The following is a 15,764-nucleotide window of genomic DNA, read 5'->3' as shown; positions in this document are numbered from 1 at the left end:
ATAATCATTTTCCAATCTATAAATTTATGCCTTTTAGGTTGTACAAAAATAAAAGGCAAATGGTTAATCAACTTAATAACACTTCTTTTTATATAACTAAGAGAAGATAGTGCGGCGGCCCCTAAAGGCGTAACTGACAGGTTCTAATTTATCTGCCCATCCGAGTCATTCTTATGTGACTATTTTTTTATATTGACAAGTAAGCTTTTTTCCTATGTATAATATTGTGGTCAAAAGTGTATCTCTTTTAATAGCCTTATTATTGTTGTTGTTGTTGTTGTTGTTGTTATTTTTTGAACGACATTCTAATCTACTCTTACTCCTAAATTACACGCATGTCTCGGATGAAACTCAAGACACTTGGAAAAAAAACCCTATTAACCCACCACACAAATCCCTCAAAAGTCAAACACCTTACCAATGGGTCACCAACCCCATTATTGTAACACTCCGCCTTAGAACTCCGCAGTTAAGCGTGCTCGGGCGGCAACAATGCCTTATGGGTGACCCTTATGGGAAGTTTGCCTAAGCAACTAGAAACAAATCCTTAAGCCTGCGGGCAAAGCGGACAATATTGTGTTGTGGTAAGGCAAGGTGTTACAAATGGTATCAGAGCAACCCTTGGATTGTCAGGAGTGTATGGCGGCGCACTTGCATAACTCAACGAGGACATTGAGTTATGTTTAGGGGGTGTGAAAGCATACATCTTATTATACAAGGGGGATCCTGGATATAAGTGATATCATTGGCCTTACATAACACAACGCGTATTGACTGTCGATGAGAGGAGAACTCCACAGTTAAGCGTGCTCGGGCGGCAGCAATGCCTTATGGGTGACCCTTTTGGGAAGTTTGCCCGAGCAACCAGAAACAAAGCCGTGAGCCTGCGGCAAAGCGGACATTATTGTGTTATAGTAAAGCGGGGTGTTACAAGTGGTATCAGAGCAACCCTTGGATTGTCAGGAGTGTATGGCGCACTTGCATAACTCAATCAAGACGTTGAGTTGTGTTGAGGGGTGTAAAAACATACATCTTAACATACAAGGGGATCCTGGATATAAGTGACATCATTGGCCTTACATAACACAAAGTGTTTTGGGCGTATAGGTTGTGGATGAGAGGAGAACTCCACAGTTAAGCGTGCTCGGACGACCATAATGCCATATGGGTGACCCTTCTGGGAAGTTTGCCAGAGCAACCAAAAACAAAGCCGTGAGCCTGCGGGCATAGCGGACAATATTATGTTGTGGTAAGACGGGGTGTTACAATTATTATTATTATTATTATATATTAAAGTTATATTACATTTTGTTTTACGTTAGTTTTTTCTATATAAAGTATATGTTAGATTTGATTTATCTTTAGTTTTATGTTATCTTCTTATTGTAACTAACTTTTTTTAAATCTTTTAATTATTTAATTATATCTTCAAATTTATTATTCATATTAACATATTAATACTAATATAAATATATAATAATTAAATTTTGTTTTTACAGTATTAATATATTATATGACACTCCATAATAATAAAAATAAACTTTAAATATATAATATAATGTACAATCAAATATTTTTAAATAATTTATGGTATAATTTAAATACTTTGCATTATTATTTATAGTGTAATACCTTTATAGATAATTTTATTATCTTTATAAATAATCTTATCATTTGTATCTCTATATAACTAAAAGAGAATAACTTTTTTTTTTCTAGGTGTTATTTTAGTTTTTTTGTCACATTGGATTTTTAACGAGTTGTCATTTTTCTATTTAAATTGCTATATTTATGTTGTTATGTATGATGTTAATCATCAATTCTAATCAGAATCCTAATCATTAATATTTATTTTTCTATTTTTTATATGAGTACAAAGATATTTATATACATTATACTGCGTTTTATTATTAACTTAACAATAATTATTTTTTTAACAATGATATTGTTTATTATATTATATTTATCTTTTTGAAAAGTATTTAATATATCTTATTTAATGTATATATATATTACAAAAGAGATATTTATGATTTATAAATACTTATGCTTATTAGTCATGCTTTAACAAATATAACGTATATCACATATTCATAAAATATAACTTTATTGTTTTAACCAGTCGTAATTTGACCATTTTTTTATATTATCAGAAATTATCAATATTCTTTTTTTTACAAGTATAAATTATCAATAATAATGTAACTAATAGTTATTGTATTTTTTTATTTATATATTTTTTTATTTATTCTTGCACAACGTGCGAGTTTAATCTATGATATAACAAAAGAAAATAATTATTTTTATAAAAAAAATGAGTATTAATAAGTTAATACTAGCATGGTACCCGCGCAAATGCGGCGGCGGTGGCTACAATGCGATGGTGACGGGCGACGGTGGCGACTGACGGTGGTGACGACGAGTAGTGTGGGCTATTATGTAAATCTAATTAATATAATGGTTAGTATAGTTATTTTAAAGGTTGAGGGGCTAATGGTGTTTGTTTCATTTAGAGTGAGGTTGTATCGTATTTAGGAAATATTGTTTTAATGGAGGGCAATTCTGACATTTTCCCCCTGTAACTTTCAACAGGGGGTCTATTCTTTTTAATAAGGAGTATAGATATCATTACCTGAATTAAGATACGTGTCTATGACATGAAAGTGATAAGTTGGACAAAATAACATATTTGAATTGATCATCTCCCCAAATAACATGGTTGAATTAAATAGTTAATACTCTAAGAGGTAAATAGTTCAATCCCCATCCATGTAAGGCCAGAGATTATTTTCTATTTATTTATACAAAATTTGGAAGCAACCTCTATATATAGGTAGAGATAAGACTGTCTACATCTCAACCTCTTTTATACACTATCGAGACATTGAGAACCAAAAGCGTGAAAAAAGGCATTGGGTGTTACATTTACATTTATTTACTAAAAAATCGAGTATTACATTGCGTAAACAAACCATCGCCACTTAAATGGGGCGGTATAGGCTTTAGCCTCTTGGGTAGATGATCAAAGTTTAAACCTTGACAATAATGTTTTTTAGTGTACTTAGATATAGTTCACAATTTACGTTAAGAAAAAAGAAACATTACGTAAACGGTAAACAATACGACATACATGATGCTATAATCCAATTAGAATGGATTAAGACTCTGTTAATTTAAAATGTAAAGTTTGATAGATTTTAACCGTTAGATCAAAATTAAGATTTAAAACTAAAAATTTAGTATTGAATCTTAATATTTAACTAGATTTTAGACTTGTGACAAGTACATGAATTTTACAATATTATAAATATAAAAATTAATATATGGAACAAAAAAAATGAAGTATATGTTAAATGTAAAAATATACCTAAAAAGGATTTGAGATATTCAAATTTTAATACTGAATATATCAAGGTCGGGTGATGTAACAGACAAGGACGGAGGCAACATGGAGCAGTGGGGTCACCCACCCCACCCCATTCCAATTTTAGTACAATGTAATTTTTCACAATTAAAATATTATATTTTTAATTATTTTTTAAAAGTAATAAAAAATAAGTAGAAAATAAATACAAATGTTACATTCGTTGTCATAAGCTTATTTTTTGGAAGTCATTGATTACTAAAACATTAATTTTGAGATAGATATTTTCATTGAGAGAATAAAAAACTTAAGTTATTTTGAAATTTATTAGAAATAATGAAGAAAGGTTAAAAAAAAAAAGTTTTCTATTTGAGTATGTAAATTCGTAATACATTAATAGGTTTAAAATATTTTATTTCAAATTATTATTATATATATTTATCATAAACAACTAATAATGATAATCATAATAGTTATGTAGAAAAGAGATTTTATCTGACACGTGTGGTCTTTATTTATTAAAAAAACTAGTATTTTTAAATATTAGTGTTATACCCGGTGCGAGGAATAAATTTATTTGAGGATCCATTTTTTATTTTCAAACCAAGGTCCATTTTTTTAAAAATTCTTAGATAAGATTATTCTAAATATGACAAACAATTTTTAAAATTGTCATCTCGTATAAAAAAACTTAGCTCCGTCTCTAGAGTTATTTTTATACAAACTCATAGATAAATAATATCTTAATTTTAATTACAAATTTGACTGAATTTTTATTGATATTTTTTTAAATGGTTATTTTATTTTTATTAGTGTTAAAAAGAATAAAATACCATACATGGGGTTTTTAAATACTTGGTGAGTTGTAATTCTAGCGGGGTCCCACAGTTTATATAGGAAAATTTGATTCCAACAGCTACGACTAAGAGGAGTAGAGCATCCATAGAATGCCCCTCCTCCATCCACATATTGACACATGGCACTCTCTAATGATAAGGGGCATTCCCCCATTCCCTTGGGGTGGAGGAATGCCCATTGAGGCATTCCCTATATTTTTTTTTTTTGATTTATAAACAAATTATATAAAACATATTACTTTTTATTAAAAAAAACATCACATTAAAAAACATTACATAAAAATAAAACTAATCAGAGTCGTCATCGTCGGTGCTAACATAATCTCGAAGATCGGTGAAGGGATCGGCTGGAGGCTCGAAGTCATGTGGTGTGTTCGCCCAAAGATGGTCAGCCAAATCTGCCGTTAGCATGTTGTGGGTTTCTCGGTTTTTGACGGCATGCAGATTTTGGATCCAAACTTCCATTGGAGTTTGGTGCCTCCAATAATCGGGATTTAGGCTCGGTTATTGATCGTTGTAGTTTTGGCACACGGCTTTGCCTTCGTCTTCCAGAATCATGTTATGTAATATGATACAAACATAACAAACATCTTGAATGGCTTTTTTGTTCCAATATAGTGCCAGATGTTTTAGAACCTTCCATCGTTTTTTAAGCACACCGAAAGCCCGCTCAATACCCTTTCGTGCCCACTCTTGTTTTTTCTTAAAAAGCCTTCTTTTTTCATCAATCGGGTCGGAAAATGTTTTCACAAATGTAGCATATTCGGGATAGATGTCGTCTCCCAAATAGTAGCCCTTCTCATAATGGTTTCCGTTTGCCGAAAACGGTACTGCAAAAAAAATAAAACATACAAAAATTTCCTCAAGGATAAATAAATATTTACGAATAGACATTAATAATTAAACATTTGTAATTAAACTTTTACCACTAGGTGCCAAACCGTTAATAATTTCCTCAAGAATCGGCGATGCTTCAAACACATTGATATCATTGTGCGAACCTTGCTGTCCAAAATAAGCATTCCACATCCTTAGATCGTTGGATGCTACAGCCTGCAGTATCAATGACGGTCTACCCACATGACCGCTCGTGTAAGTACCTCGCCAGGCCGCCGGACACATCTCCCATGGCCAATGCATACAATCAATACTACCAATCATACCGGGAAAACCAAGAAGTTGTTCATGGACATAGTATATATGCTGCAAATCGGTCGGAGTTGGCCTCCGTAGGTATGTTGCCCCATAAATTTCCCGTATACCTTTGAATGATAAATATATATATATATATATAAGTATATACATTGTAAAAATAATATTATCGATACAAATTTAACTATATATACATTGTAAAAATATATATATATAAAAGTATATACGTACTATAAATAATTAACTATATATACATTGTAAAAATAATATTACCGATACAAAATTGTAGACATGCTTCTCTTGATATTCGCTCAAAAATCTGCAAATACTCGTCAAGGAAATCACTATTCACGTTGTATGCCAATTGACGAATTGCGGATGTACACTTTTGTACCCGACGAACCCTCTTCTCCCAGCCCGGTCATATCTCGTCTGAAAATATGGGTACCTAGCCTCCAAATCACCAACTATCCGCAGAAATAATTTTTTTGTCATACGAAACCTTTTTCTGAAAAGTCTCGCGTTGTATCGCAGTTGATCATCAAAGTAGTCATGCATCAAACGCGCATGTGCTTCAATACGATTGCGGTCAACTGGCACCCTTTGGTTAATGACTGGGGCAGGTTGGTCAGCAATCCGCCGTCCAAGTAGTTCGGCAGCTCGAAGGATCACATTTTGGACACGATCTTCGTAATCGTCGTGACCGTTAGAAGATCCAGATGAATCATCGGAATCCATATTGTGATTTTGTAGGAGAATATGTTTATGTATGTAGTTGTGTTGAAAGAAAAAGATGAAGAAAATAAGAAGAGGAAGAAGATAGATAGATAGATAGAAATGTGTTTGATATGTGTATGTATATATATAAGGTGGATTTATTTGGTTAAAAAAAATAATAAAACTTTTTGTTGCTTTCAAGTTGGCCAACGACCATATGCCCACAAAAAACAAAGTTTCAGACGCGTTATATTTCAGAAGGGGCAACAATTTTCTCTCACCGGAACGCCCCCAGGGCCGAGCCCGGCGTTCCGGGGGCGTTCCCGGGCGTTCCGACCAAAAACCAAAACATATAAGACTAGTAGGAGTAAGGGGTTCTTGAGAAGGGGTTCTCTTGCACTTTTTAAGCCATGTAGGAGCCATGTAGGATTGTACCGAAAAGGTGGGGTTCCCTTGGAGCAAGGGGTTCCCAAGGTAGGGGTTCTTGATTTTTATTTTTTATTTATTTTTTTTTTGTTTTTGTACTTTGACTTTCACTTTATTACCAATTTTTTTTTCCACTTGGATACATAATAACTTAAATAACTTTATAAAAAACAAATAAAACATAAATAAAGTTCTTAATTAATACAAACATAATAACCAAAGTTCTTAAAAATAACATACTACAACATTATTTTAAAAAAAAAAAGACAAATAAGCTACTCATCGTCCAAACTAATATACTCGTTGAGATTCGGGAGGTCCTCGTTATCAGGATCAAAGTCATGTGGTTGGGTCGACCAAAGATGATCAACCAAGTCCGCCGTAAGCATATTGTGTGTTTCTCGGCTTTTAATAGTATGGCGGTTTTGAATTCGCTCTTCGAGTGGAGTCATTTGTTCCCAATAGCCCGGTACTAGAGAAGGTTCATCCGGATTGTAGTCTTGACATATGGCCTTGTCCTCGTTCTCCAATATCATGTTATGCAAGATGATACAAGCATAAATCACGTCTTGCATGAGTGCCTTGTCCCAATACTGAGCCGGATGATTAAGGACCTTCCATCTTTTTTTAACACACCAAAAGCTCTTTCTATACCCTTATGTGCCGCCTCTTGCTTTTTCTTAAAAAGCTTTCTCTTTTCGTCAATTGAATCGGTAAAAGTCTTGACGAATGTAGCATACTCGGGGTATATCCCGTCGCCTAGGTAGTACCCTCTCTCGTAGAAGTTACCATTTGCATAAAAAGATGCTACAAATTAGAGTTGTTAGTAAATAACTATATATATTAAACTTATTAGTAAATAACTATATAAATTAAACTTATTAGTAAGTAACTATATAAATTAAACTTATTAGTAAATAACTATATAAATTAAACGTATTAGTAAAAAAACATATTATTAAATTAACTAATACCTGAGGGCGCCAAACCGGATATAAGATCTTCAAGCACAGGAGATGACTCGAATACATTGATGTCATTATAAGACCCTTGTGGCCCAAAGAAAGCATTCCAAATCCATAGATCATACGATGCAACCGCTTGAAGAATCAACGAAGGTCTACCTATGTCCCCCCGTGTGTGGGTGCCTCTCCACGCCGTGGGACACATCTCCCATGGCCAATGCATACAGTCAATACTACCAATCATACCGGGAAAACCATGAACTCTTTCATGCACATCATATATACGCTGAAGATCAGTCCATGTTGGTCTACGTAGGTATGTACGGCCATACAATCGAATTACACCTAATAATATAATACATATATATAGAATGTTAAGTAATAATATATAACATACATATAACATATTAACTAATAATATATAACATACATATAAAATATTAAATAATAATATATAAAAAACATATAAAATATTAACTAATAATATATAACATACATATAACATATTAACTAATAACTAATAATATATAGCATACATATAAAATATATAGCATACATATATAACATATAACATAACTAATAAATATATTGCATATATATAAAAAACTACAAAAATGCCCAAGCGCCTCCCGTGAGGTCCTCTCCGCCATTTGCAAATACTCGTCAAGCAAATCGCTCGTCACGCCGTACGCTAGTTGTCGAATTGCGGCCGTACACTTTTAAAGTGCGGTAAAACCAAGCTTTTAACATACATATAACATATTAACTAATAACTAATAATATATAGCATACATATAAAATATATAGCATACATATATAACATATAACATAACTAATAAATATATTGCATATATATAAAAAACTACAAAAATGCCCAAGCGCCTCCCGTGAGGTCCTCTCCGCCATTTGCAAATACTCGTCAAGCAAATCGCTCGTCACGCCGTACGCTAGATGTCGAATTGTGGCCGTACACTTTTAAAGTGCGGTAAAACCAAGCTTTCCCGCGGCGTTTACCCTTTGTTGAAAATATCTATACTCCCGTTCCATGTCGCCAACAATCTTTACAAACAAACCCTTATGCATTCTAAACCGCCGTCTAAATTGTGGCGGGGTGTAAGTCGGTTGATCCGCAAAGTAGTCTCGCATCAAGTTTTCTTGTGCCTCTGCACGACGACGTACAAGAACCACCCTTCTAGTAAAACGCGGCCTCTCTTCTTCTTCCTCCTCCTCTTGTGCGACCCTCATGGCTAAGGTAATGGCGCCAACAACGGCACTTTCGACGGCATCATCATAATCTTCGGAACCGAACGAATCAAAAGAGGTCGACGATGATGAAGACGACATTATAGTGGTGGAGATGATAATATGGTTATGTGAATTTTAGTATACATGTTGTATGTGTGTTTTATAAATATAAAGAAGATATATAGTGTATATATAGAGAGAAAGTAGAGGTAGAAAAGGAAGAAAAAAAAAAGGTCAAAGTTAACATTGGAGTGGGAAAAAAAAGAGCCGTTGGCTCGGTTACATAGGCAAGAAACGCGCGTTCCTGAGAGGACTAGGAAGGCATTTTTTTGGCCAGGAACGCCGGCTGGGACGGTGTTCACGGCGTTTCCCAGGCGTTCCTCGGCGTTCTCGTACACTTTTTCGGAGAGTAACGCCTTGCTCCTCGGAGTCTAATGGCTACTCCTGGTAGTCTAAAGTCTTTAGTTTGTCAATCCTATCACATCACAGATAAAAATATATACAACGCAACACATTTTATAACCCAAATATATATCTTGTTTTTTGAAAGGAAATATATATCTTGTATTCATTCATATGTGTATGTATCACCCAAATAAATACTATATCAAGAAAGAAAAAAAAGCTCAAAGTACTTGTTAACTTTCTTCAATTGACAAGTTGCTTTTTGGATGTTGGATTTTTGTTGACTTTAAAGATTAAAAGATTCCAAATCTTTTTAAGTTTAATTTCTTGAATTTTTGTTACAAAATATTAACTGGTGATCAGATGAAGAAAAAACCAAAGTTATCTTGAGAAATTGCTGGTGGGGTTAATCAGATCCATGAAACCCATGTTCCATGTGTTGAAATCTTGATAAAGTTTCGATCTTTTTATGTTATTCTGATTATTAAGGTTTGTTGGTATGTATTATATATGTGAAATTAGGGTTTCAAGTTGTTATTTTGTTGTTTGATTGAAGAATCTTGGATCTTTTAGTAATATATTTAAGAAAGTTTAAGACTTTTAAGTAAAGTTTGTAGTTCCAAAGATATTCTCATACTATCAACTCTATTGACAATTTTATGCTTGATCAACTCTAGGATGTTGCTTATGTGACCTGGCTTTAGCTTTAGAAGGAAAAGATTAAGGAATTAATGTTGTATTTGAAGTAGTTGAGAGGTCAATAATCGAGTTTATGTCTAGGAGAAAGTAAAAAAAGATTAGGTTGATAGAAGATATAGTACCAGCTATTTCAGTTTCATTTAAATGGAAGTCGTGTGGATTTTAGTCAAATCATGCTACCTGCTCCTGTGTTTCCCGGATCGACGAGTGATTACAGTATTCTTGTAGTTGGGAGATCTGGTTTTCCGGAGAGTATTCAAGAAATAGGAAGAAACGGGCCGGTTAATGGTGATATTATAATGCAAGAAAACGACGTAGATGAAATTATGACAATCGGGAGTCAATCAAGTTCTATTAGTTTGCCGATCACAGTTGCGATAAAGGCTATAGATAAAGGTCAAATAGTTGCTGAAGTAATAAGTTTAGGTGAAGAAACAATCGATAGTAAGATTGGGCATACTGTAAAAGCATCAGTGGTGGTTCTTGCAGATCAGAGTCAACATAAGGTTGTAAGGAGTGTTTTTGAATTAGAATGTGTTCCACTTTATGGTTCTCATTCAGTTATTGGCAAAAGGCCAGAAATGGAAGATGCGGTTATTAATGTTCCTGACTTTATGAGAATTCCTGTTAAGATGTTAGCTGCGGATCATATTATTAATTTAGTGAATCCGAGTTTGAATGACCTGACAGCACATTTCTTTGGAGTATATGATGGTCATGGAGGTTGCCAGGTACTTCCCCCTTTTAAGTTTGTTACTATCCAGCCGTTTCATGATGTTCAATTTTTTCCATAATATGTTTTGGCATAACACATTTTATTTCTTTGCATGTTATTCTCTATATCAGAAAGTAATGTGTGTGCATGTTTTAAATTAGGTTTGCTATATTGCTATAAATAATAAATGACATGCCAAACATGACAGAAAGCTAAAGGGGTCTTTGGGTAATTAGATGTATGTTCTGGAACGTTCCTCGTGATTTTGAATTATTAGTATCAAAATAATCAGCTTTAATTTAACGTAGTGTAGGGGACAGCTTTGATAGAACGAAGTATAGGGGACAGCTTTTGATGCACTTAGCCTCTTATGTTGCTTTGTAAGAAGGAAGTGTTAGTGAGTGTATATAAATGGTTCTACTCTGCCCTTTTGCAAATTCGACTAACTGAGCTCTAAATAAGAGATAATTTAAAAGCCGAATTAAGGATAGGAAAATACTAGAAATTACCAATTACACTTGAAGCCATAATACAGAGTCACTTTTGTACTGCGCATCCAAACACCACTAAACAATGCAATTCTGAGTTTATAGTGGGTGTCGTTTAAGAGAACATCTATGATAACATGCGTATTCCATACCATTAAATGCTAGGAACAATATTGTACTTTGGTCAACTGTTTTGACAATTTCTGCTTGCAGAATTGCAATATGCTTTAACTTGCATATACTTCAAGCAAGATACTTGCGTCATTGTATGCAAAGTAGCAACCTTGTTAGGTTTCATCATCCAAAAACAGATTAGAGTATGTTACCGAATATGACAAAGGACTAGTTTATTTTCAAAAGTAGGTTATTGATTTTGTTTATTAACCCTAATGTATACTCTCTTGTCCCACTGGAAGAATGATTGCTCCAATAGAAATTTTTGCAGCTCTCTGTAACATTTAATAAAGGAAAGTGATAGCATATGCTTCTAAATAATGCAAAGAAATGTCGACACTAATGAATTCATTACTTTTACAGGATTCACAGTGCACATATCACATATTGTTTCTTGTTTTAAATTTTAAGATGGTTAAATCCCAGTATACACACTTTTACTCGAGTTATTTGTAATGGTCACAGTTTCGACCAATTTAGTTATAAGCTTGGGTTATGTTTTATCTCTTGACAGGTAAAACAGGATCTAACTAAATATGATACGGGTCAAACTGGTTGAGTGCAGAAAAACCTTTTAGATTGATTTATATATATATATATATATATTGATCACATATAACACAAGAATGTTCCGTGTTATACAAAATTCAAGAAACAGATAAAGTTGGTGTAGTGGTTTGGCACAACCTGGTCTCACCCGTTTTAACTCCTTATTCAACTCATACCCAGCCACTCTGTATACAACTTGTAGCTATTTGCTTGCCATGAAAGCTTTTTGTGATCTCTGTAGTTATGTATTCATTCGGAGTTCATTATACATGTAAGTTCTGTTGGTCACATTTTTAGCTTAACCAGATTATGTTTGTTGATTTAGGTGGCCAATTATTGTCGTGACCGTGTTCATAATACTCTAGAGGAGGAGATCAAGGTTATGAAGCAAGAAATAGTCAAAGGAACCATGAATAATACTGTACAAGCTCAGTGGGAAAAAGCCTTCACTAAGTGCTTTCAGAAGGTCGACGATGAAGTTGGAGGAAAGACAGGTATAGGCATTGATGGATCGAACCCTCCTCTTGAACCAGTAGCCCCAGAAACTGTGGGGTCTACTGCTGTGGTGTCGTTGATTTGTTCATCACATATCATCGTTGCAAACTGTGGTGATTCAAGAGCCGTCCTTTATCGTGGCAAAGAAGCCATCCCTCTGTCAACTGATCATAAAGTAAAAGAGAATATTATTTATGTTGTGGAAGGATATCAACAGTTTGTTTGTCATTTAACTTGATATTTTTTTTTGTCTAATTAGCCGAATCGCGAAGATGAACATGCGAGGATTGAGGCAGCAGGTGGCAAGGTCATACAATGGAATGGACATCGTGTTTTTGGTGTTCTTGCAATGTCAAGATCTATCGGTGAGTTTAATTTACTGTGAAGCACTTATAGTACACTTAAAAGTGATCAGTTAGGGAGCCCTGTGCTTTTGATTATTCATATAGTTAAAACGCCTTAAAGATTGACAAGTTAGGTGATCATGCTCTTTGAAGCGGGCGCATAGCACAAAGGGTAACCAACTTATTTTGCCCCAAAATTTCAAAAGTTCCTTTGGAAAAAAAACTCCCAGTGTTAACTGGTTTAATGTACGAGTTCAGGGAATAAATAAATTCAAACTTGATCATAGTTACTGACACACCAGCTGTCTGCCACGTCACCCTCGCTGAGTATCTGAACATTATTTTAGTATCTAATTATTTGAAGTAGATTCCCTTGAATGGTTCTTTAAGACTTTGATGTTTTTTTTCTGGCCTAAAAAAGTTTGTTATCTGTTTTAAATAATTTGACCAAAGTTTGTTATTATTATGAAGTTAGCGGTAATGAATTTTTAATTCTAAACATTCGTAAAATTGATGTGTTTTATAGGTGATGGGTATCTGAAGCCTTGGATAATACCTGATCCCGAAGTCACTGTTACTCCTCGAGCTAGAGAAGACGAGTGCCTTATTCTTGCTAGTGATGGGTTGTGGGATGTTATCTCAAATGAAGAAGCATGTGAAGTAGCTAGAAAACGGATTCTTGTTTGGCATAAAAAGAATGCTGGATTGCCGCTTGAAAGGGGAGTAAGAGGAGCTGATCCTGCAGCACAAGCAGCAGCCGATTATCTCACCATGCTAGCTCTACAGAAAGGAAGCAAGGACAACATATCTGTGATTGTGGTGGACCTCAAATACCAGAGGAAGTTCAAAGCAAAACCTTGATAATAGTAGTAGTTGTATATGTTCACCCATCATTTTCTTTAATATAGTTTTTGTGCAACTTCAAAGAAACGAAGTGCATCTTTTTGTTACATAACTTGGGCCGTCTTTGATAATGTTTATAACTATGTATGAGGATTGCTTTCTCTTGATGTCAGGCAATGAGCTCTGCCAAGTTTATATCCATGGCATGTGTAACTTAGGGATTTGAACGATTTATACTTCAAGAATAAGCTACAGAATTGTATGTGCATTTTTTTAGGCCAATTTGGTCATTTGAAAGTTTTGCCTTCAGCTTATTCTATGAAACAGTCAAGTTAAAATTTGTTACTGTATGTTATTTTCGATGCTCATGTAAATAACAGGTCACTAGTCCATTTATATGGGTAAAGTAATCATGTTCCCCTCCCCCCTCTCTCTGTATAAATCTCTGTGTATTGATATATGTTTCTTTAGGATCACTTTATAAACTAGAGTCTCCTTGTGATTCTGGAATTCTTTTAGAAAATGGGTTACCAGTTTAGTAAAATTATATACCTTGTTGGGGTTTTCATTTATACAGAAATTCCAAGTATTTGGAATGGATTATTTAAAAATTTACTTTTTACACCAATTCCAAGTATTGGAATTGATTATATTGAAATTCTGACACTATATTTTTCTAATTTCAACTTGAAATAATGTTTGTTGCTGATGGGGAGTCTGTTACCGATGTTGTGCTCATATAGCCACAATCAGATATTGCGTTACAAGAATGCCACAATACTTTTATTATGTAAGAGTAGATCTGGTCTTATCTTCTAAGTGCGTACTACTTTTGTCTTTTTTTTTTATATAAAAAAAATGCATAGCGATACATTAACATCTAAGACAAGCTCTGGTCTTACACTTTAAGTGGCCGCTTTTGTATATTTACATAAAAAAAGAAAAGAAAAAGCAATACATTTAATATGCAAGACCGGCTCCTTTAAGTGTGTCGTTTTTGTGTAACTTTACATAACACGTATAGCGATACGTTTATGTAAGACCAGATCTGGTCTTACCTTTAAGTGTGTAGATTTTGCATTTTTATATAAACTGCATAGTATATTGTTTAACATGTAAGACCAGCTCTGGTCTTATACTATAAGTATTATTGATCTGAAGACATAGCCTCACTTATAAGCATGGTCTCTAAGCTTGTTACTCTAGTGATAAACGAACTGTGTTTTCCAGAAGTCAACTATGCAAACCAGCATATGCATTAAGTATAGCAGCCCCTGCATAACCTAGTCAAATGTCAATCATACATCAAGTTGTCGATTTACCCCGAATAATAAGAAGGCCAATATTCAGATGTTATGAACTTCTAATTTTAAATGGTGAATTTCATTAATATGCACAAAAAGAATTACATCTGTACAAAACAATAATGAAAACAAGAAAAAAAACAAAAACATTCAAGACTCATGCTATTCTAAAACGAGCATTTTAGAACTCTAATGCGTAACATATCTGCAAATACAACCAGAGACTCTTCCAAAAGGCAATCTCCACTGCACAAACAATTCACCAGGCTCCTCATTAGTGCTAGAATGAGACCAAGAAGCGTCATCTTGCACCGCTCTCTATTCTCATTCGCACACACTAACAAACAGCCTGCTCAAGATCCAACCCTTCACACCTTTGAACCTGCAACAGCCACCAAATGATTTTCCTTCCACCTTAAATTCCATCTTCCAACTACATTATTCACATTCTTAGAATTCTTAACTCCTAAAGCCATCATTTATATCTAACATTCTCTTCTATTAATCTGCAAAGGACATCTACATTCCTATCCTCCTTAAAAGTTCTTAAATTTCTTTCCTGCCACACAAAATAAACAGATGCAGCCAGCACTAGTTTACTAACAACAACTGCAATGTTATGAACTTCTACAAGTGTTCTGATGGTGCACTTCACCAGAGACGTGGCCATATAACTTTGTAACAATGGTTAACATGTCGAGTCATCCTAACCAAATCCTTGTCGTTTAATGTTGAGTCACCAAACCAAATCCGTATCATTTCTGTTGTACTACAAATCATCCCTTATTAACTTGTCATGCAACCTGACTATCTTGTATTGTCTATCAGTCATGTCTCCAATGATTAACTAATATTTTGGTATGGCAGATGATTATCAAGAAAGACTAAATATGCAGGATAATCAAGTCAGAGACGTGCTCCATGCTCATTGTAATATATATGGTTCCCCTAGGGGAAAAAAAATCGTTATTACATTGTGTTAGTCATAAATCTTGCAGAAATATCTTTTTGCCACGTAAGTG

The 15,764-nt window shown here is 34.1% G+C and overlaps 3 protein-coding genes across 3 annotated transcripts; 1 reads left to right on the top strand and 2 right to left on the bottom strand.

Moving 5' to 3' along the window:
• Window positions 1-4,725: 4,725 nt before the first annotated feature.
• LOC122597675 (protein ALP1-like) lies at window positions 4,726-6,111 on the bottom strand. The gene is made up of 3 exons (XM_043770248.1): window positions 5,822-6,111; window positions 5,148-5,371; window positions 4,726-5,051 (listed from the first exon to the last, which is right to left on the bottom strand). Exons 1-3 carry the CDS (start codon window positions 6,109-6,111, stop codon window positions 4,726-4,728), a joined length of 840 nt encoding a protein of 279 aa, XP_043626183.1.
• Window positions 6,112-7,078: 967 nt separating this feature from the next.
• On the bottom strand, window positions 7,079-8,825 carry LOC122597674. The gene is made up of 3 exons (XM_043770247.1): window positions 8,474-8,825; window positions 7,491-7,826; window positions 7,079-7,323 (listed from the first exon to the last, which is right to left on the bottom strand). The coding sequence occupies exons 1-3, from the start codon at window positions 8,823-8,825 to the stop codon at window positions 7,079-7,081; spliced, it is 933 nt and encodes a 310-aa protein (XP_043626182.1).
• Window positions 8,826-9,319: 494 nt separating this feature from the next.
• Window positions 9,320-13,739, top strand: LOC122596200 (protein phosphatase 2C 16-like). Its single transcript, XM_043768735.1, has 4 exons — window positions 9,320-10,561; window positions 12,082-12,426; window positions 12,511-12,616; window positions 13,122-13,739. The coding sequence occupies exons 1-4, from the start codon at window positions 10,004-10,006 to the stop codon at window positions 13,454-13,456; spliced, it is 1,344 nt and encodes a 447-aa protein (XP_043624670.1). The 5' UTR covers window positions 9,320-10,003; the 3' UTR covers window positions 13,457-13,739.
• Window positions 13,740-15,764: the final 2,025 nt, after the last annotated feature.

The sequence above is a fragment of the Erigeron canadensis genome, chromosome 4 (assembly GCF_010389155.1).
Source record: "Erigeron canadensis isolate Cc75 chromosome 4, C_canadensis_v1, whole genome shotgun sequence".
Taxonomy (NCBI): Eukaryota; Viridiplantae; Streptophyta; class Magnoliopsida; order Asterales; family Asteraceae; genus Erigeron; species Erigeron canadensis.
This window is presented reverse-complemented; position numbering and strand designations above follow the sequence as displayed.

Excerpts from the sequence above, each read along its gene's own strand:
- LOC122597675 (XM_043770248.1), bottom strand. The coding sequence starts at position 6,111 with ATGGATTCCGATGATTCATCTGGATCTTCTAACGGTCACGACGATTAC. Across the intron at positions 5,372-5,821 it reads GTTGGTGATTTGGAGGCTAG|TATTGATTGTATGCATTGGC; the intron begins GTACCCATATTT and ends TATGATTGGTAG. Across the intron at positions 5,052-5,147 it reads TAACGGTTTGGCACCTAGTG|TACCGTTTTCGGCAAACGGA; the intron begins GTAAAAGTTTAA and ends TTTTTTTTGCAG.
- LOC122597674 (XM_043770247.1), bottom strand. The coding sequence starts at position 8,825 with ATGTCGTCTTCATCATCGTCGACCTCTTTTGATTCGTTCGGTTCCGAA. Across the intron at positions 7,827-8,473 it reads AAACGCCGCGGGAAAGCTTG|GTGTAATTCGATTGTATGGC; the intron begins GTTTTACCGCAC and ends TTATATTATTAG. Across the intron at positions 7,324-7,490 it reads ATCCGGTTTGGCGCCCTCAG|CATCTTTTTATGCAAATGGT; the intron begins GTATTAGTTAAT and ends TCTAATTTGTAG.
- LOC122596200 (XM_043768735.1), top strand. The coding sequence starts at position 10,004 with ATGCTACCTGCTCCTGTGTTTCCCGGATCGACGAGTGATTACAGTATT. Across the intron at positions 10,562-12,081 it reads ATGGTCATGGAGGTTGCCAG|GTGGCCAATTATTGTCGTGA; the intron begins GTACTTCCCCCT and ends TTGTTGATTTAG. Across the intron at positions 12,427-12,510 it reads CTCTGTCAACTGATCATAAA|CCGAATCGCGAAGATGAACA; the intron begins GTAAAAGAGAAT and ends TTGTCTAATTAG.